We start from the raw sequence: 20,493 nt of genomic DNA on the forward strand, positions 1-20,493 counted from the left end.
GAAATTCCCTAACCCGGGCGAGCCGGGATCGGGGGCTGGATGGCCGTAGGGAAGGACGGGAGGAGCACCGCGCGCGCAATTTCCGCCCATCGGGGCGAGGGGACGTAACCCAACCCTCGTAATCCCGCGACTGAAAGCCTCGTTTAATATTTATGATTTATTTCGATTTAATTCGACGCGCAAACGAGAGGTGTATTTGTATTCAGCGACTGGCTGGCTAGCTGACTCGCGACTCGTCCACGACTCGCCGATATTCGCCGTATCGCGGATCCGCCTTTAATCCCAGGCTAGGAATACGAAATTTCTCGTCTCACTCCGTCTCGAATGAAGAGGACATTCTTTGAGCTTTCTATTCTCAATAGCCGTATATTCTCATGTACAGCGTATCGCTACGGATATTCGCGCGTTCGATATCTTGCCCTTCTGCTTGTTGTTCTACTTTCTGAATTTCTAAAATATTTTTCATTTACCATCGCGTATACGTGTGATCGTATGTGTACTCATGTCTTCTCTCATTTATAAACTCCTCGAAACACGATCAACAACCATTTTTGTCGTCGTCGATAAGATCGATCGGAACGACGGAAGACGGTTAACAATAGGCGAAGAATTCGCTGATACACAGCGATACAAATCTCTAGAATATTGGCCGATGGTTTACAAGCGTGATGAAACCACGTCAGCATCGTTGTCTCGGCAACAATACGCAATAGAAATACCTTCACCCTCGCGCATCCGGCGACTTGCCTGAGAACCTAGGGGAGAGAATTACCCTCTGCTGCATTAACTCGCGTAATTGAGATTTATTAATCCGGCGACTGGTCAGGATAATACGCACCAGAGCCGCATCTTATTCTTCTCGACCGAGGTTGCCTTTAACTTTATTAATATGTACATATATACATACATACATACATAAAGAGAGAGAGAGAGAGAGGGAGAGAGAGAGAGAGAGGGAGAGGGAGAGAGAGAGAGAGAGAGAGAGAGAGGAGAGAGAGAGAGAGAGGGAGAGAGGGAGAGGGAGAGAGAGAGAGAGAGAGAGAGAGAGAGAGAGAGAGAGAGAGAGAGAGAGAGAGAGATGTGTGCGCGTTCGCCTGGAAAATTTTTTAGCTATTTAAGAGTACAAAAGTGTCTGTTACAATAAACAAATATTTTTTCTAGTGTCTCGAGTTTGATTGTTGACGAATTTACAACACAACATAAAAATACATAATGTACGGTATGGGCGTACATATTCGCGAAATAATATGGTTATTACAGAGAGAATAGATTAGGAAGTGAACCGCAGGGAAGTTTCATATTGTTGGATATAACGTTCAACCTCCACCTTGGACTCCTTCGCTCGCTCTCTCTCTCTCTCTCGCTCTCTCTCTCTCTCTCTCTCTCTCTCTCTCTCTCTCTCTCTCTCTGTGTGTATTCCTCCCATCTTCTCCATTTGCGTCTTAAGCCGGACGGCCCTAAGTTATAGGCGCGACTTTCATTAAACGTCCTGATGACGGATCGCTTTGTCTCGTTTATACCAAGGGTGGCGTTAGAAGTGGATTTAGGCGGCGCAATATTACACCGCATGATATTACACCATCGAGATCTGATTGTCCTTAATTGAAAACTTCCCGTTTACGTGACTGCGATTCATTCGCAAGTTATTATTCTCAAAGATAGAGAGTTATGGCTATCTCGATCGAGTTTAAAGCTGTTGTAGAATCCTACGACACCCTTCAATCTTCAAAAATAAAATATCGCGAACACGCGATGTTTTTGAATTTGTACTTCTTCCAACTCCAAAGAGATACTTGAATGTCACCTGATTTTTTTGTCAGATAAATTGTAAGCTAATCAAATGTCAAGTCACTTCTTGAAGAAACAGACGGCACATTGCACGCCGAATGAAAAACGTCCATCGATATATAATGCAATTTTGTTTCTTGCTTCGCAGAGGGATGGCGAGATTCAGTGTTGGGGGCCCCGCGTCGCTTATTGGTGACTCTCGGCAGTCTCTCCAGGGACAGTTCGCCATGTCCTGCCACGGTAAGTCACCACTTTGTTCATCCTTTATCAACAAAGTCCCTGCCAAGGGACGATATTTGCTGCGCAACGGAAGAAGGAGGCTTCGAATAATAATAATTTCGTTTCCTCCACGTGCAATCGGCCGTACGTGCCGAACAGAACAGAAGGTAAAAGAATACGCCGTGTAAAACATCTCAAGCTACACTTTTAAACGAAACACAGCGAATCTATTGTGAGGAGAGAGGGGAAAGTGTAAGAATTTTCAAATTTTCACACTTTTTTCTCATTCATCACAAAATCCTGCAAAATCCCTCAGGTGAGCGTTGATCCTCGTGCAATAAATTCTCCCTCTCGCAGTCCCTGCGTCTGTCGCGCTGGTAACGAGATCGTATCTGACGCGCCGCGCCGCGCCGTGTCATTTACATACTTCGCGCCCCGGGGCAATGCGCAGGATGCGCGAGGGTGTACCGAGGTTCAGCCTCGGTTTCATTTACATTTCCGACCCGGCGCGGCGACCCGGTCGACGAGGATCGCTTGTACCCGGAGGTGACGGATACGGGATCGATGTGGATAATGGAAAGTTTTACCTGGGACCGCGAGGACAAAAGTACAAATTTGCATACAAAATTTATATGCACTTTCGCTCGATATATACTCGATATATATTCCGAGATATTGAGCAGATATAAGTGTAACGCTCAGTTGCTTTATAAAGTTACTTGTTACTGATTTTAATAGACATGAAGAAAAGTACGCGAGTAAAAAACACTCTTTTCTCCGTGCTGTTTGTCCGTGCGTTCTCCTTCCATTTCTCTCTCTCTCTCTCTCTCTCTCTCTCTCTCTCTCTCTCTCTCTCTCTTTTGATTCTGACCACGTGAGTGTCGCGGTGTGATGAGAGAAAATTCGCTCGACGTACGTCGGAAAGTGCTGCAGACTTGAAATCGCAATAGTCGCAATAAGAAGAAAAAATATGTAGGGATGCGCAAGTTGGGATAACGAATAATAAATTCGATCAAGGGGAAAACGCAAGGGGCAATCACGTCAGCAAGTTGAATAGTATCGAGTACGGGCATAGAGACAATGTTGAGAGAGAATCGTGCACTATCGCAAATCTTGCATTACAGCTGAACATATATTAATCTATTTACACGGAACGGATATTTAATGAACGATCGTTCGCGCGTCGCAGGTGCCGTCCAAAGAAATCGTGGTAAATCCTGCCGGCAACTACGGATCATTCAATAAGGTTGAGTATTTCTCGCATACTTTGTCTCATTATGCATAAACGCGATATCTTCTCCACTGTGCTTCACGCACGAATTTGCATTCACACGTATTACGCGAGCCTATATACGTATGATTACACACGTGTTTCTCACGATTCATCGTTCTCACCACGCTATCCATTTTATTTTCGACAGTGAGGCGCGCATTGTTTGAAAGATTGCACTGAAAATTGCACTCACATGTTACGCAAACGACACAGCCGAATTTAATTATTAACTGGGGCGCTACATCAGAATCAGTACTTTACACACGTAAAGTTCATTCACTCGATGTTTTCAGAAGCATGTCGTAGAGACAACGGCAGAGAGGACGAAAATATTTTGTATGCACAACAATTAACCAAGTCCAGAGGTGCGCGTGTTACAAATTATATAACATTAATGTAGAAATTGTTAATGAAGAACATTGAGAAATAATAAAAAGAGGGGAAAGTTTCCTGGGGAATATCGACTCTCAAGAAAGGGAAAAGAGAGAGAGAGAGAGAGAGAGAGAGAGAGAGAGAGAGAGAGAGAGAGAGAGACAGAGAGAGAGAGAGAGAGAGAGAGAAATGACAGATGCATTAAAATTAGAAATTGCAATCGTCGAATTGAAAGCGCCGCTGCTTGGAAAGATATTTTCCTTCTCGCCGAAAAATGAAGCTCGGATTAGTTGGAGCAGTTACATTTATCCTCGATGCGAATCTACAAATTTTCGTCCTAGAGCAGTACGTACATCGATCATTCGCCGAACACGTTCACAGGCCAAGGAGCTATCGCGGATGAAACTCCAGACGCCCATAAGAAAATTGCTTTCGCGAGGTGGAACGGAAGAAAAAGAGAGGATGACTCGCGAGAGAGGATGGAATATTCACGGCTCGTCACTTCCGATATTGGTTTTATATTGGATTTCCCTTTTTGCGTGACGACGCGAGAGCGACGATGTCTTTGATTTTCGGGCCTCCCCGCCCGAGAAGCAGCAGACCTCGAATTAGTACGAAAATACGAGTGTAAAAGAGCACGCGCAGTGTTACCACGGATCCTCCCGGTATCGATCGGCCTGGCTAGTCAGGTGTTGAAGCGACTCGGCGAGCTCTATGCTCGAGCGAGGTACACGCGTCGTTCACGAACCGATTGATTATCCGCTGCGATAACTCGAGTAACGCAATTCGGATTCAGGTTGAGTTATTTTATTATGACATAACGATAATATCAGCACGTCGAGGAGGCATGTAATAAGGCAGGACTTTTTGAGAAAAGAAGTGTTTCTCAGGATACACTATTCAAGAGCCACATAATAATTCCCATCGACCGAATTGTTCATTCGGAGAAATGATTTTGGAATCGAGGTGACCTTTTTATTATAGAGGCGTATCGAACCTCTATGAGTCAAGGGTCCGACGTCTGATTGGCTTCCCGTCAAACCAGATCAGAATCGCGATCGCGACACGCGTCGGCAAGTGGGGCTCAGCCGCTCAACGTCGACGTTAAACGGCCAGCCGCAAGTCCACTTATTCTACCTGAGCGCACCCGCCGCGCCGTCCGACCCTTGTATCGTACGGTATTAAGCACAGCTGAACGATTAGTCTCACCTGCAAAATAGAGACCTGCAAATACGATGTTTCGACGATAAAGCAGCGTCGATAACCATTACACGTACTTCTCGTCTCGAGAAGTACGTGTAATCGTCAAGCGGGAAGGAAGCATTTTACGTGTCATGTTGACACATGCTGATCCTCGTACAGGTATAATGTCAACGTATGATAATCAGAATATTATTGAATAAAAAGAAATGCCACACTATATAATAATAATAATAATAATAATATATGTTACTTGCGTAGCGTGAGTGTTATCGCAGCGCTTCTCAAAGAACGCCCCGACTGATGAGGCGATCGTAAGTAACGTAGATAAACGCGAGACACAATAATGGCTAATTTATTTACGAATCGCCGATGCGAGATGCACGCGTGAGTCACGTGCCATCTGCCATCCGCCACCCGCCACTCGCTCTATTATGACACATGCGGTGCACCGTGTCCATTACCCGCGATGACTTGATATTTTTTCGCACCCTACGAACGTGATTCGGCATACTCGCGCAAATCTATCGGTTACAATTTTCAAGGTTCCAAGTTGCAACGTGCTTCCGTCCGATAGAATTGCGTCGCAAATTTTTCAACAATCGCCGAAATTACCAATCTTAATCTCTATTATGATTCCTTTAATCGTAATTCCTAATCAGACTGAAAAAAAAAAAAAACGGAAGAAAGAAAGAAGAAGAAGAAGAAGAAGAAGAAGAAGGAGAACACGAGATTTCCTTCAAAACTTTCGCTGCCTTTCATCACATCAGGTTCCTGCGACGAGCAATCTCGCGCAAACTAATGCGAGCCAATTATATTATCGAAGGCGACCCGGCACGATAAGTAAGTGGCGTGTAGATCCTAACGAGAGATGCAAAACGCTCTCTGAAGCTCAAAGAGCTCGTGGGCGTTTAGCGGCAAAGACCGCGAGGCCTTTGCTTACGGTTTGCAAGCAGCGTTCGGTAACTACAAACTCGACTCGATGTCTCGAGTCTCGAGTCTCGAGCCGAGATGTGATTCGTACGGTACGGTCGATCCATTTTCGTTAATAAGCATGATCGAGGGAAGAGGGAAGGGGATAGGAACGAAACGCGCGCGCGTACGGAAGGGAAGCGCGTTGTACTTCAAAGCGTAGCGAGTGTCGTTAACTAAACTCTCGTCCGAAAGAGAGAGGGAAAGGAGTTTGCCGTTTCCAATCCGAGTCCATTTCATGATTAAGCGCAAACTTCTGAAGCTACGTCCCCGAGAGGACGTGCGTAAATACGCGGACACACATCGCGTGCCTGCTATTCACGGAAGCGTGTCGGCAATGACGGTTTTGAGTCGCGCAAAGTTCGATCATTGGCGAGTTATTTTTGTGACATCGGCATAAATGTATAAAAGTATAAAATATATAAGTGTGATTGTACCGATCCCTCCTATATATATATATATATATATATGTAGCATCGCAAGAACGATTATTTCCTCATACTCTAGGTCGCATATTTAATGTTTAGCTACGCGCTTGTATACGCGCTTAGTTTTCACACCGAGTCCGGAGATAAGGCTCTTAAAGTTGCACGAACGAAAACAAATCATAGACGAGATCGTCGAGACGAGAAAGGGTCGCTTCCCGCGTCGATATCGGGTTGCTAATGGTGTAAGCCAAACCGGCTGCCATAAAAACGCGCACCGAGATAATTGAAGGGCGGGCTCTCTCTCTCTCTGTCGTTATCTGGTAACATCTCCCGCTTTCTCTCTCGTCGAAACATACCTGCCGTCTTCTTAATTGCTCGCAAAATTACTTCCCGGCAGTTAAATCGCACGGAAATTTATATTTTCGGACGGATAAGAGGAATTCCTTCGCCTCCCCCCGCGAGTTCTCAGGCGCGACGTCGTCAACGCTGATGGCTGATCGGCGCTACCGCGCTTCTCGATTAGACACAACCGGACGGCCGATGGAGTCTCTCGCGTCCCTAGATTATATATACGTGCGTCCCTGGTAATAAATAAAAATCGAGAGAGAAAAAAAAAAGCGAAGGAACACGCGAACCTGCGTGACTTGAACGTAATGCGAGGCGAGATTGCGCGATGTCGAGGAACGCGAGTTATTTTTTCCTCAAGGTCGATACATCTTCCGTCGTGTGTGCCGTAGCTTAGTCGTTATCGTCACACCCGCCGACATAGCTCGAACAGACAAATTTGTCGGCGGGAGGGAGGGTGCGAGGCATTCTTCCGTGGGGGGTCAAGTTCTCGGCCGTCTCATTAGAAACGCGAGCGTAATCCCCGACTCGCTCTTCAATTACTGTTCCGCCCGTTCCTGGTTCAAACCAGGTTCAAACCCGAGCCAATGGCGTAAACATGGCGTAAACTTGGTTAGTCGCTAGCTGGAGAAAAGTCCAAAGATTGTGAGAAACTTTATCTTGCTCAAAGCCTTCTTTTTCTATCACATTTCTTTTTGTTTTCGGTTAATAAATGTTGGGCCATGTTGGGCACGCGAGAGCTCTATAACGATTTATAATTTTCAATTGTCAAGAAATACGCCAAGAGAAATGCAGCTTCTTTGGAAAATTGCAGTTTTTTGAAGCATCGTTAATAGGAAAGTAGCTTGCAATTTGTAGTAAGAAAGAAGAGAAACGAGTTCGAGAGGAAGAGGACATCGATAACATCGATGGATAAATCGAGATCGAGATCTGGAAAGAGAAAGAGACTGTAAAAACCAAGCTTTCTCGAGTTTTCTATGTTTGACAAATGTGTACGCGTTCGACTTGTATTATTCGTGTAAATTATTTGACAATCAAATTATTGCAAATTGAGAGAGAGAGAGAGAGAGAGAGAGAGAGAGAGAGTTGCTTGTTACGAATTTGCTCTAAGAATAGCATCTCTGAGATGGTGGTTACGCCACTGCTACGAAGCAGAAAAACCCTCTCCGCGCCCTTCACCCACGCACAAAGAGTTTGTACGCGTCGTTCACGCAAAATCCGTAATTGCTTCGCACGGTTGCACCGTCCCCAACTGTTTGCCAATTTGCTCGGTTTGCCGCTGTTTGCGTTGCGCTGAAAACGTCGCCGTCTGCCATGCGACGGCGGCGCATGGCATCTCTGAAGACCCTTAAACAAATCTTTTCGACATTGAGGTAGATCGAAATGCGTACATGTCGCACAACGCATCGCCATTTTTCACAGCAACCTCTTGCAAACCTGAATGAAACGTATTACACACGAAATACTTCGCTTTGCAGGAGAAATAAATGCGTCATCCAAAGATCACGCGGGTACATGTAATATTTGAAATTGAAAGAGAGAGTATAACTCGCGCGCCAAATTGATCGCAAAAATGTGCACTGGCGGACGAAAGAACTATTCGTAATTTCGACGCACGACGAGTGTACGACGAGTGTGCAAGATATCGACTCGAGTCGGGACGCGAAACGCTGACGCAGGGCAGCTGGTAGCAGGCTTCGTAGCCGGTGTTACTTGGCAAACATCATTAAGTCGCGAGAGAATCGTACTAACGAGGAAAGAAGGAGGAGCGTTAAAGAGGATGCCGGCGCAACGGCTCGCCGCCCTCGGCGCTCTTTCGCCGTTTTGTGAAATATCGCCGAGCGCTGAGTCTTCATCGCAGTAGCTTCATCCGTAGCGCGTAATCTGACTTTGATCGTCATTCCACCGGAGAAATTGGGGGTGCAAACTTTTGCACTCCTGCCGCTACCGAAAAACTTGCCTTACCCTCAAAGAGAGGCTTCTCCCGTCGCGTCTACGGGAGACAGGTGACGGGAGAATATACGTCGGTATAAGTATACAAACACGGAAACTTAATAAATAGAAGCGATAATTTTTCCACCATCACGATCGGCCGAACGCACGATAATAATTGCACACGCGTGTTTACGACGGCGCGGCGGTCACCGCGCCGGCGCGATACTAATCAGTGTCCAAGTCCGAACGCGCTCGACTGCCTTCGATCAAGCACCCTCGTTTGCTCGATTCGATAATAATCAATCGGACATGGTTGCCATTCGAACGTACTGAATTCGAAATAATTGCCTATCCACCGAGCCCTCCCTTTTCCTCGCTGGCCTCACCCACTCCTCCTTTCCTTCCCATGCCGTTACTGAACGACTGACTCCAGTCAGCGTGTATCATTTATTGGGCGTTACGACGAACGCCCTCCTCGTTAGGCTACTGATTAACCGGTTAAGTTTTCACAGTCTGCTTTTTCTCGTCTCGTCTCGTCTCGTCTCGGTGTCTCTTTAAGTCTCTTTAAGCTGCTCGTTGCTCTGCTTGTATGTCATCGAGCATCGAAGAATAAAGAATCTCTCGGGCAATCTCTCTCTCTCTCTCTCTCTCTGATGCTTCTTGACGCACGGAGGTTGGTTAGATAATGTCAAGGAAGAAATTCTCAAATTTTTCTTTCGGCTGTGATTTCATCATCGCGGGTATTTTACGCGGGGATAACCGCGGCAGTCCCTGGCAGACCGTCGCGGTATGCAAACACAGAGCAGACCGCGAGAAAGACGGGAGAGGGTGCGGCAGCGGCAGCGACAGCGACGGCGGCGGCGGCGGAGAATAGAGTAGCGCCGGGGGTAGTCGACTGTGCGGCGGCGAAGGGAGCCCGAGGTGGTTGTTCCGAGGCCTGGCACACTGCAGCGGGGGCGTTACTAATTGGAGGGGCACCGAGGGGAGGAAACCTTGTTATCTCTTAATTGCTGCGACCCTCCGCGCTGTTTTGCATCGATAAGGAGCGCCACGAGTCGACCCCGCATTTGTTTCGCGGACCGTGTCGAAGCTGACTCTTCCACAGGATTATTCAGCGAGATGTAACTGTCTTTCATCACCGCAGTCCTTTTCGCCCTCACGTGGGTGACACGTCTTCTCGCTCGCCCTTGTAGATCGCGCGCATTAATTGGCTCCATCTCTCTCTCTCTCTCTCTCTCTCTATTCTTTAGCACGAAGGCAGCGTACGCAGGACGAACAAACGTCACGGCGAATGACCGATTCGTCGATACGTCGATAGGCAAAATCGTCGGGGAACGATACGCGATTCCACGCACGAAACGAATCCGGGGAACGATCTTAACGAGTTCGATTATCCCGCGCGGTATGAGTCAGTCCCCCCCCTGCCCGTTCTTACGCCCACCTCCACGCTACGCACGCCCTTTGCTTCGTTCCGCCTTCCATATAACGGGTGTCCGGATTCCCAGGAGGTTTTCCATCCCCTTTTCAAGCCTCATTGCTATGCACCGCTCGAAACTCCGCTAACGACCTTACACACCCCTGGCCTGCACCCGCCGCCTGCAACCTCGCGTCAATCTCCTCGTTCTCGATCTTCGTTTCCGAAATCGTCTTCTGCTCAGTTTGAGACTCTGCCCTCGTATCCCGAAGCCTTTGATCGCGACACTCACTCGTGTCGAGAGAGAAAGAGAGAGAGAGAGAGAGAGAGAGAGAGAGAGAGAGAGAGAGATGTTTCCTCTGATGCACGTAAAGAATATTTATATTCCTTCGTGTGTATTTTTTTTAGTGTAGTATACACGCGCGCGCCCACTACACATACATATTTACCAAGATCTTGCAAGCAATTGCGTTTGGTATAATAGAAAGAAATACTTTCATCACAAAATCTACGATTCTAAGAGAACGTATTGTACATAAATGCAAACAAATACTGCTTATTGTCGTAAGTACATCCATCATCTTGCATCTTATTTACACCCATTCTTTCTGAGTCACCGCTGATGGACCGCGCGAAGCAGTCAGCCACGTTCCGCTACGCGGACGCGTTTCCCGAGGACCACGATTACGGCCATTTGGCAGTAAAACTTTCCAGATGTCTGAGACTAAAGCAAGCTTCTTCTTGATTAGTTGTGTCGGTAAGGTGCCAACGTGATAAAAATATGGAAACTATAAATAAATTGGAGGCTGTGAATCTATTCTTTCTTCTTCTTTTTTACTATGATAAAAGTGGAACAGATAGATGATGGAAGTAGTAGTTGTAAAAAATGCAGAATATTAACACTCACTCAATGATTTTAATAAGCGATGTTCGCCTCCTCCTCCTGTACAATAAGTACTGTAAGCTCGATTAAAAGCTCAAAAAGGAGCACCTACGTGAAAACGATCGCCTCAAGGGCTAATGAGTCTATAAACACGCGAATGTAGCGAAAAGGGAATAAAGTCTATTATACAGGGGGTTTCTCTCTCTCTCTCTCTCTCTCTCTCTCTCTCTCTCTCTCTCTCTCTCTCTCTCTCTCTCTCTCTCTCGTTCTTTCACTATGCTTCCCGCTCGCACCAGCGCAAGCTCGCCGGAAACACTCGAACCGAAAGACGAGGGTGTCCGGATCGCAAAGTTGGTCTTGTTAGGCCTGCAAAAGGGGATTCGGCTCAACCAACCGTGCTGGCCTTAAGGGCCCTTAGACCACCAGGCACGCTTCGTTTCTCGATTGATTCTTTATTTTACAATCGCCGTGGCCCCGTAAAGGGCCGACGAATACACGGTATAGGGAACGGGACGTGAAGTCCTGTGACCCTTCCGTCTGCCAATTTCCGGTTAACCCGTGTCGTCGTTTTCCATCCCGCTTATTCGTTTCCGGCAATATCGACTCTCGATCGCTACACTATGCTTGTACGAGTGTTGATATAGTCGTAAGTATAATATACAGCACCGTCGAACTTTTGAACGGTGCGAGTTGCCTCCTCGCACAATTTTTGTTCTTGAGCTTAAGATTCGACGATCGTTCGGAAAACAATTTAGCACCAAGAGATATTAGGATCTGAGAAAGGTTGTACCAAGTTGATATATTCCGATATAAAAAAGGATTGTGTTTGCTGGTTGAACTATACTTTATCTATCTATGTAAAATCGCATATACTACAATTTCGATGTATCGCGTATTACATACAAAAACGCAAAAACACAACGATGCATCACCTTTCTCGCGATAATTATCCCGATTTCTACATAATCTTGCAATTTGCAGAAGGAGGAAACTCTACCGAAACTTCCCGTTCCGGATCTAGAGACGACCATGCAAAAATATTTGGCGCAAGTCGAAGTGATCGCGCCGCATCATCTAGAAAGGACCCGCAGTTTGGTGAAAGCCTTCCTCTCAGGGTCTGGACCGAAACTCCAGCACCGTCTCTTGGAACGTAGACAGAAGACAGATAATTGGGTGAGTGAGAATTTGGAAGAAACGACGATCGATAGAAGCGAGAAATCTCTGTGAGAAATAATGAAAAAAGAAAAAGAATGATCAATGTCCTTCCGTATCTGTATGGAAAGTCTCGACTTCCTCGCGTCTGTAACATGGCGTGCGCAACGGAGGAGACATCGGTTCTTACGGTAATCCCTAATACGGTCGTCGCTTTAAAACGACGGGGGGGGTCTATCTCGCGCCATCACAAAGGGAAGAAAAAAAGCGGCAATGTGTCACGGTTATAGGGATCGAGCGACAGAGATCCTCCCTGCGTCTAAGTGGCACAACAGCATTTTCGTTTCAAGCCGTGAGATGCCTCGGGAGAATTTATCTCCGCTGTACAGAGTGGTTCCCTTACCGCTCTATCGCTCTCTAGCGATGTAAAATGTAAAGATCTGCACTTCTCTGGAGCAATGAATGATAGAATATATATATATACGTTTAAAACGTAAGTTTTAACACTAAACACTAAAAGATGGTACTTTAGTAAATTTTCCTAAATTATTAACTGCGCAAGATATTTAAGACGGTAAAGTTCCCAATCGCTCTCGGAGATATCCCCATTAGACTTTGTCGCTTACGTCTTGTCGTACGTTACAGAGAGATGACGACCGACCAATGTGTTTCAATGTTACATCGTCAGTATCGTGTTATACATGTTTACGTGTTTACGTAAACGTACGTATAATACGGTAAATAAACATTCTCGATATATTCCAAGCGACGAGAAGCACGCCTCTCGGATAGGCCGTGCGGAGTCGAGTATCCAGACGCGTTCTCCGTGACTTTTGCCATCCCCTCATTCGGATGTTCCCGTGGGATTCCCGGTTCGATGCATGCGCCGGCTATAAGCCGCGCCTCGCACCCCCTCAGCCCGAGCATCCCCGTGGCACATAAATAAATAAATAAATGGATTTACGAGGGCCCGGCGCCTCCTCGGCCTCCTCCGCTTCCTTCGCCTCTCTCTCTCTCTCTCTCTCTCTCTCTCTCTCTCTCTCTCTCTCTCTCTCTCTCTCTCTCTCTCTCTCTCTCTCTCTCTCTCTCTCTCTCTCTCTCTCTCTCTCTCTCTCTCGCTCGCTCGCTCGCTCGCTCGCTCGCTCACTCGCTCGCAACGCGCCTGTGAAAAGGGACGGACATAAGGGAGAGCTCCAGACTGTACCGGAACAATGCAAATATTGGCGGAAGAATGAGGACGAGAAGGGTGACACGGAGTTGCGGAGTTATACGTGCAGTTGCTGAGACGAGATGAACCGTGACGATTGTATCGATCCAAACGTGCGAATAACTTTACGTTTTAATCTAATTCAAACATCGAATTCGGATACGCGTGTTTTGCATTTTGCATCTAGACGAAGGAAAACGAGAGAAAGAGGAGAGATTGTTGCGAATTTAGCGCGAAGAGTGATAATTCTTCCCTTGGCGTTCGATGAATCTACCACGCGGCTATTTTTCATCGTTTCTTATCCTCATCCTGGAAGCATTCTACTCTTCTATTCCACGCGTCCCTGCCCCTCTTCTCCCCTCTCTCTCTCTCTCTCTCCCTCTGTCCTATAATAATTTTTCTAATTTAGCTAAGCAGCCTATTCAGCATCGAGCGGGGGGAAGCGGTCGGGACTCGATCGTACAATCGCCGTCCCGGGTTTTCGATTTACCGGCATACATCCGGAAATACATTCTCGTTTCTCGTTTCTTTAAGAGTCGACCTCTCGCCGGCGACGAGCATCTCGCACCACCCTTGGGTGAAGTGTCGCGAAAAGCCAGACCGAAAGCAATTTTCTCACCAGCAGCGACTGCCGCACGAATTGCCGCTCCTTCGATCTTGCTTTCCCTTTCACGCTATCTCAGCATTCATCTGATTGATGGGAATGCCCGGGAATGCATTATCCAGCTACGTGTTTCGAGTCGGGATATCTCGTTGCGACGTAATGTTATCGGAAGAGAGTAGTAACACTTTACATCGGTAATCGGTAACTAGCAAGAAGAAATATCCTATAGGTGTATCGCGTATATCTCGCGCTATAACTCTAATTAATTCATAATCAGCATCAGCGGCTCTGCCCTCACCTCTATATCCTACCACATATATCCTCTTTAAATTTCGCATTTTCCGCGCTTGTTCGCCGTTAATAAACGACTTTGGTGTGAGAGAATGGTATGAAAACGTAACATGCGGGGGTGGCCGAACTTAAAACCTCGGGTCGGGTTGTCGTTTCGACAACGGAGTCGCGATGGTGACGGTAAGCTAATATTACGGTACCCCGCGGCGAACTGGAAAATCTCATTGGGGTCTCCATTATTCATCCGCAAGCCAGTCCTACCGACTCTGTTCGTTCGTTCGTTCGTTCGTTCGTTCGTTCGTTCGTTCGTCCGTCCGTCCGTCGGTCGGCTCATAGTTTCTCCGCCGCGATAAATTCAATTCGAATTACAAACGCCCGGAATTAAATCCCGTCGCACTCGATCCTTCCCGTGGCTCACTCATTCGCACTGTACAGTGTACAGCGAGACTCGACAATGCAATTACGAAATGACTTTTCGCCGCACGAACCGGCGTCCGTCGTCCGAATTCCCATCTTCTTTGCTAAAATCGCAAAAAAAATATGTTCACTTTTATATTATTCTTTGGACCAATCGGAGAGCAATTGACTCTTCAAGTTTCATCAAGTTGCGCACACAATTCACACAGTCGGATTATCGGATATAAATTCATAATAATTCGTATTGAATTCGTATTGAAATAACGTGGGCAATAACGTGGGTGACGTGGGCAACACGATGCTCCATCGTAAAGCGGTTAAAGTGGATGTGTCCTGCCCGAAGACAAGAAAGAGATGGGTATAAAGAGATGGGATGGAAGAAGCAGGTGGATACCAGGCAGAAATATCGCGAGCACGTGCAAATGGCCGCGTGTCAGTGCTCAGGAGGGATCCTCTTTGCGGAGAAGCGACAAAGTCTCGTCCCCTCGAGAAACTGGGAAAGGAGTGAAATACGGAAAGGAAAAGCGATAAACTTTTACGACCGTAAGCTCTTGCCTATTCGACGCTCACGCGTCCGCTCGCGAGCATGCCAAACTTGGTGAATACGAAATAATTCTGCCGGTTACTCGGCAAAATTGCTGTATGCTGATGTGGGATTGGAGCGAAATACATATTATGGAGAATGTGAGAGAGCTGACTCGCGCGAGCAGATTAAAATATCGGTAGTATCCTTACTCTAAACACTAACTGTTGTCTGCGAGGGAAGAAAATATCCCCTCTCGATGGATAAAGCTGAGGAATATTTGCCTCGTACGTACCCTCCTCCTCTACGGCGTGGCTAAAACAAGGCTACCGCCAACTGAACAACCAAGAAGAAAGAAAACTTTTCCAAAGAGGACACGCGAGAAGAGGAAAAGCGTTGATCCCACGAAGCCACGAGCGTTTACTCGAACGAGCGGATCGAAAGCTAAACCGAGCCGGAGCTTTTTCGAGAGAGGGATGTCTCCGCCCCAAAGTACGTAACTTTTCTTATGAATCCCTGCGGACAGGAGAGAAAGCGGTTAAAGGAGGGTGGCCGTTTTGCTCGCGGTTCTTCTCGTTCGAGACCAGAAAAAGAGAGCCGTGTGTTCGCGCGTCTCGCGTAAAGGGAAAATATTTTCCGTCGACGCGTGAGAGGCGATACAAAAGATCCTGTATAGTTTCTACCTACCTACCTATCTACCTACCATCCATCCTTCCTTCCTTCCTTCCTTCCTTCCTTCCTTCCTTCCTTCCTTCCTTCCTTCCTTCCTTCCTTCCTTCAAGTTATACTGTTCCTCTTTCTTTCCCTTTTTCCGCTTCTTTTTTTGTCCTATTTTGAGACGCGTGGAAGGACCGTGCGGAAACGTAGGGGACGATAAAGCTGAAACGCCGACTAAATCGATACATCCTTTTTCTTCGTACCTTCGTGGCGTCAGCCATTTACGCTATCATCCGCTACCTCCCTCTTTCGTCTTGGACAAATTTCAGAAAGTAAGGTAAAATAAAGTGTAAAGTGAATGCTCGTCAACGATGCTCTAACATGCGCGCCAATCGCATGTCCCTCGGACAACGGTGTGTTACGTCTCTGTCTTCGCGACGCAGCCACTCGGCGTAATCTTGGCAATTTAAATGTTTGTCCCCGACGCGCAGCTCTACAGGATCGCGTATCGTTCGGCTTAGGGACGCGCTGGTAATCCCTTGTTGAAACAGTGCTAAGCCCTTACGGATTGTCTGCGGGATCGCTACGGCGATACTACGGCAAACGACCGAAGGGCGGCAACAACCCCTATTCGATGTTTTCGTTCTCGCGGTTTGTCCTATTCGTTTCGTCCTTCGCTGTACTCGTTAGTCGCGCTTCTCGTGAACGTTCCCCACTCCTCATTTAATTTTTTACAGCTAAACTTTCGTTGCGCAATTTTCATCTGACAATTACGTCGCAAACGTAATTGTCTTCGATGAATGCAACGATTTGAAATATTAACGAGTCAAGAATGTTAGAATCTACAAATTCGAAATGGTAAGAACGAAAAAGTCTATCTATAAGTATATCAGAAAATTGACACTTTTTGCTTCCGACGAATCATCGCAAATATGTCGCAAAAGCTTACCAAAAACTCAACAAAACTATAAACTATGAGAGTACAAATAATAAGTCATGTTAAGCTGCGAGTCGTCTCGCGACGCGACCTGCTCTTATATTCCAGAAGCACTTAAAAGTGCAAATATTTATGGTATCCTTCAGGCTCCGTGAAAAACAAAACCCTCCTCCTCACGGAAAGGAAGACAAAGCAGCAGAAACACGACAGGGGAGGGAAAGCAATCTCTCTCTCTCTCTCTCTCTCTGTCTCTCTCTCTCTCTCTCTCTCTCTCTCTCTCTCTCTCTCTGTCTCTCTCTCTCTCCCTCCCTTCCTCTCTATCTCCTTCACCGGCTAGATACACCCCGCGGGATTAACCTTTAATTCTATCCAGTCTCGACAGTCCCTTCCCGTTGCGCACGTCGAAGGAGGGTCCTCGACGTGCACATCGAATGCTTTCCGAGCTTCGACACGCACCAGAGACAAGACCAAAATGAAATTTTCGGAATGGGTTGACGAGCTGCTCAGCTTATACAAGATTGGCTGCCCTTATCACGTCGCGGCGCGGAGCTGCCGCGAGTAAGGAATAAAAATCAGTATCGGTAATCCGTAAGGCACGAGAGAGAGAGGGAGAGGGAGAGGGAGAGGGAGAGGGGGAGGGAGAGAGAGAGCGAGAGAGCGAGAGAGAGAGAGAGAATATAATTTTAATAAAAAGTAACATCGCGATTATTCCAGTCGATCTAAATTTCGACTCGTACTTTTCCATGATTACGAGACGCAGTTCGAGAAACAAATTTGCGCAGAGAATACAGTCAGCAAGGAAGTTACCCCGCGAACGCGAACGCGTGTATGCAAAAGGGACGAGAGACGGCAAGCAGGCAGGTCAGATGGATCGATGCAAGAAGTTACTTACGATGCAGGCGGTCTGCGTACCTTTGCGCGAGCTTGTAGACCCTTAGCCAGGAAAAATGAGGAAAAGAAAGAAAAAGGATATTGCAGATGTGCATTTAACGTGTCAGTAACAATCACACGTAACAAGTGCAAATTCTTTCCTGCCGCTCCTCTCTTCACAATTACTTCCAGTCGTTGAAAAACCAGACCAGGTTAAAACGCGAAATTGTTGGAAAATGATATTTTCTTACGTGTAGTAGCTTGAATGAATATGATATAAGAAGTGCAGAAAGAGATTTGAAAGTAGCTAAAAAGAAATTCTTGACTCGAAGAGAATACGGCTGATCCGATCTCGCAACTAGATCTCGCGCAACTAAATATAGTCTATAGGCAGCGTTATTTAATTTGCTCGCATATAAGAATCTTTTCGCAACATTGTTGTGACGGCCTGCTTTCGAAATCGAAGTCTGTTGCCGGTGCTAATGAATCAATTATCCGACGAACCTTTGAGAAAGTTTAGACTACGGGTAAGATACGTCGCGGCGTTGTAACTTTCATCAGGTATGAAAGGGCGAACAGGGCGGAATACTTTAATCGGAAACAAATGACAACGAACAACGCGCGTACACATACGGTAATAACTAAATGACGGTAATTTCAACGCGTCCCAAGCCTCAGCAGCCTCGCGAAGCCGAGGCAAGCCGAGCAACGTGTCGTTATCTCGCGCGAAAACGCGTGCGACCCTCCGTGCGAGGAGGTGAAAGAACAGATTGACCCGAAGCAGAGAGGGCATGAGCATGGGGGAAAATTTAGCGTGACGATGCGCGTCAGGCTCTGTCGGTGCAGGCTCGCCTCGTAAAAGCGTCCTCGCTGAACGGTCCGACGAGAGTGCGCAGAATCCAAGGTAACGATTGCGGGATAGTAGACCGGAGGGCAACCGGAGGCAACAGCGCACGCGACCTGGCAGACAGGTAAGGCGAGGTAAGACTCTCGATTTGGGTCACCGCGACCTCGTCCCAAAGGCTGGACTTGCTAGAGGTTATGACCCGCTTAAAGAGCCGGATCGATTCGTCGCATCGACCGACCGAGCGCGCCACCGCGAGCTAAGACATCGCTCTTATATCTCCATAGCGGCGTCCGCGAATGGAACCGATCGCGCGCGCACCTGGCCGCGCGAGATCGAGCGCGAACTTTCGCGACCGCAAACTGTGAGAGTGGAAGTTTCTCCGAATACATCTGCTAAGCCACCTACCATACTCTATCAACTACCAACCTTGCGGGCTTTTTCTCGCGCGCGCGCGTATTCTTTTCCCCTCAGACGAGAGAAGAGTGCCGGACGAGAGAAGGCGAGAGAGAGAGAGAGAGAGAGAGAGAGAATTAATTCGAGATCTTTAGAAGTCGCGGGGGGCTTATCGAGATTGAGGACATACGCTTAGTTAAGTCCCGCAAGAAGGCGGAGAACTTCTTGATCCCGTTTCCACCGCGCCGCGCGGCCCGTCGAAGTCTCCTCGTCGAGGTCTCCGCGATCCGGCTTCCTATTTCTACCGTCGAAATCGATCCTGCGCTCTCTCAGCGATGAAATAATAATCAATACATTCGTGTTGGACGTGAGACGCTGTCCAAACGGTGTGTGCGATACCGGCGCTAAAATATTATGTACCAATTATATAGAACCGATTATATAGAATATTGAAGCAGAATCGAATATTACTTTCGCAATTGTATAATTTCAAACATTGGCGGCGAACGCCGTAAAGGTCGACATTGCCGATCGACTTTGTTGCAAAGTTATTAAATAAAAAATCGAGTAGAATGAAAATCATGGCGACATTGTTCCGATATGATAATATCGACACAATGTCGGAAGAAGGTATATATAAAAGACGAAAGGTAATTCGCTGTGGGAGATAGAACATTCGTCGTGCAACATGTAATTGCGATCGAACAACAGCAACGAACGCGTTATCGATGTCGTTTGGTTAAGCGATAAACAAGCAGTTTAGAATGAATATCGTTCGCTAAGAGGATGCAACGGAGACAGAGCAGGTGCGACACAACGTAATTAACTGGTAAAATTGTCAGCGGGCTATCTTCTCCGTGCCATTTGCGAGCTTCACGAGAGTGCAACTCTCGCAATAAAATCAGCATTATTTATACGTACTATGGATTGTATTAGACACGTACACGTCGAAACGTTTCGAACGTTTCGCATTTGCGCAATCGCAACGACGCGTTGCGACGCTTCGCGAAACGAAATACGCTCACGTTTGATGAGCGCGCTAACGCACAGCTGAATATCCAATTTCCTCGCGAGTTTCAATTGCAATGTAAGACGATATCATACCTACATCGAGTATGTCGGAAAATTGGAAACAAATTAAAGTCTGCTCGCTACGAGCAGAACTCCAGAAACTTCAAACTTGCAAAAGTCCAAAGATACAATCGCGATAGACATTCTTAGAAGTTACGTCTGCAATTCAGTCGCAATATCGTTTGCCTTGACACACTTGTGACTCTTTGTTTCTAAGCATGCGACTTCGTATGTCGTTCTAGCTCGATTCCGTGATGAAAATTTTATAGACACGAATTTTACGTTCTCATAGCGTATTTAGAAAAACCAAATGCAGCAGCTTGATATTTTTTCTCTCCCTCTCTCTCTCTCTCTCTCTCTCTCTCTCCCTCTCTGTGTGTGTATGTGTGTGTGCCTTCATTGATCATATTCAACGACAAGTGCGCAATAAGCACAGCGATCTAAATAAAAGAGAGCCGACATATATAAAACGCACGCGTTGCGTATCTCGATAGAATCTCGATCGGGTAGGATCACATTTTCTCGCTCCTTCCATCCATTCACATTGCCCGCTAATCACGAATGTCGAGGAGGACGGAGGTTTCACTGCTACCTGCTCGCGGACCTGCGTCGAACCGAAGACACGGCGAATCGGCTCGATTGAGCGAGCGTAAGCTCGCTTTCGTGACCTAAGCTGACATGTTTTCACCGTGGCT

At 46.9% G+C, this 20,493-nt stretch overlaps 1 protein-coding gene across 1 annotated transcript in view; it reads left to right on the forward strand.

Moving 5' to 3' along the window:
* Nucleotides 1–1,941: 1,941 nt before the first annotated feature.
* Nucleotides 1,942–20,493, forward strand: part of ChAT (Choline acetyltransferase) — a 33,475-nt gene continuing 14,923 nt past the window's right edge. The window contains exons 1-2 of the mRNA XM_025305349.1: nucleotides 1,942–2,028; nucleotides 11,811–12,002. Coding sequence (XP_025161134.1) covers nucleotides 11,859–12,002 — 144 coding nt within the window. The 5' untranslated portion in view covers nucleotides 1,942–2,028; nucleotides 11,811–11,858. The remainder of the gene's footprint in view (nucleotides 2,029–11,810; nucleotides 12,003–20,493) is intronic.

Source organism: Harpegnathos saltator, unplaced genomic scaffold (genome assembly GCF_003227715.2).
Source record: "Harpegnathos saltator strain DR-91 unplaced genomic scaffold, Hsal_v8.6 scaffold694, whole genome shotgun sequence".
Taxonomy (NCBI): domain Eukaryota; kingdom Metazoa; phylum Arthropoda; class Insecta; order Hymenoptera; family Formicidae; genus Harpegnathos; species Harpegnathos saltator.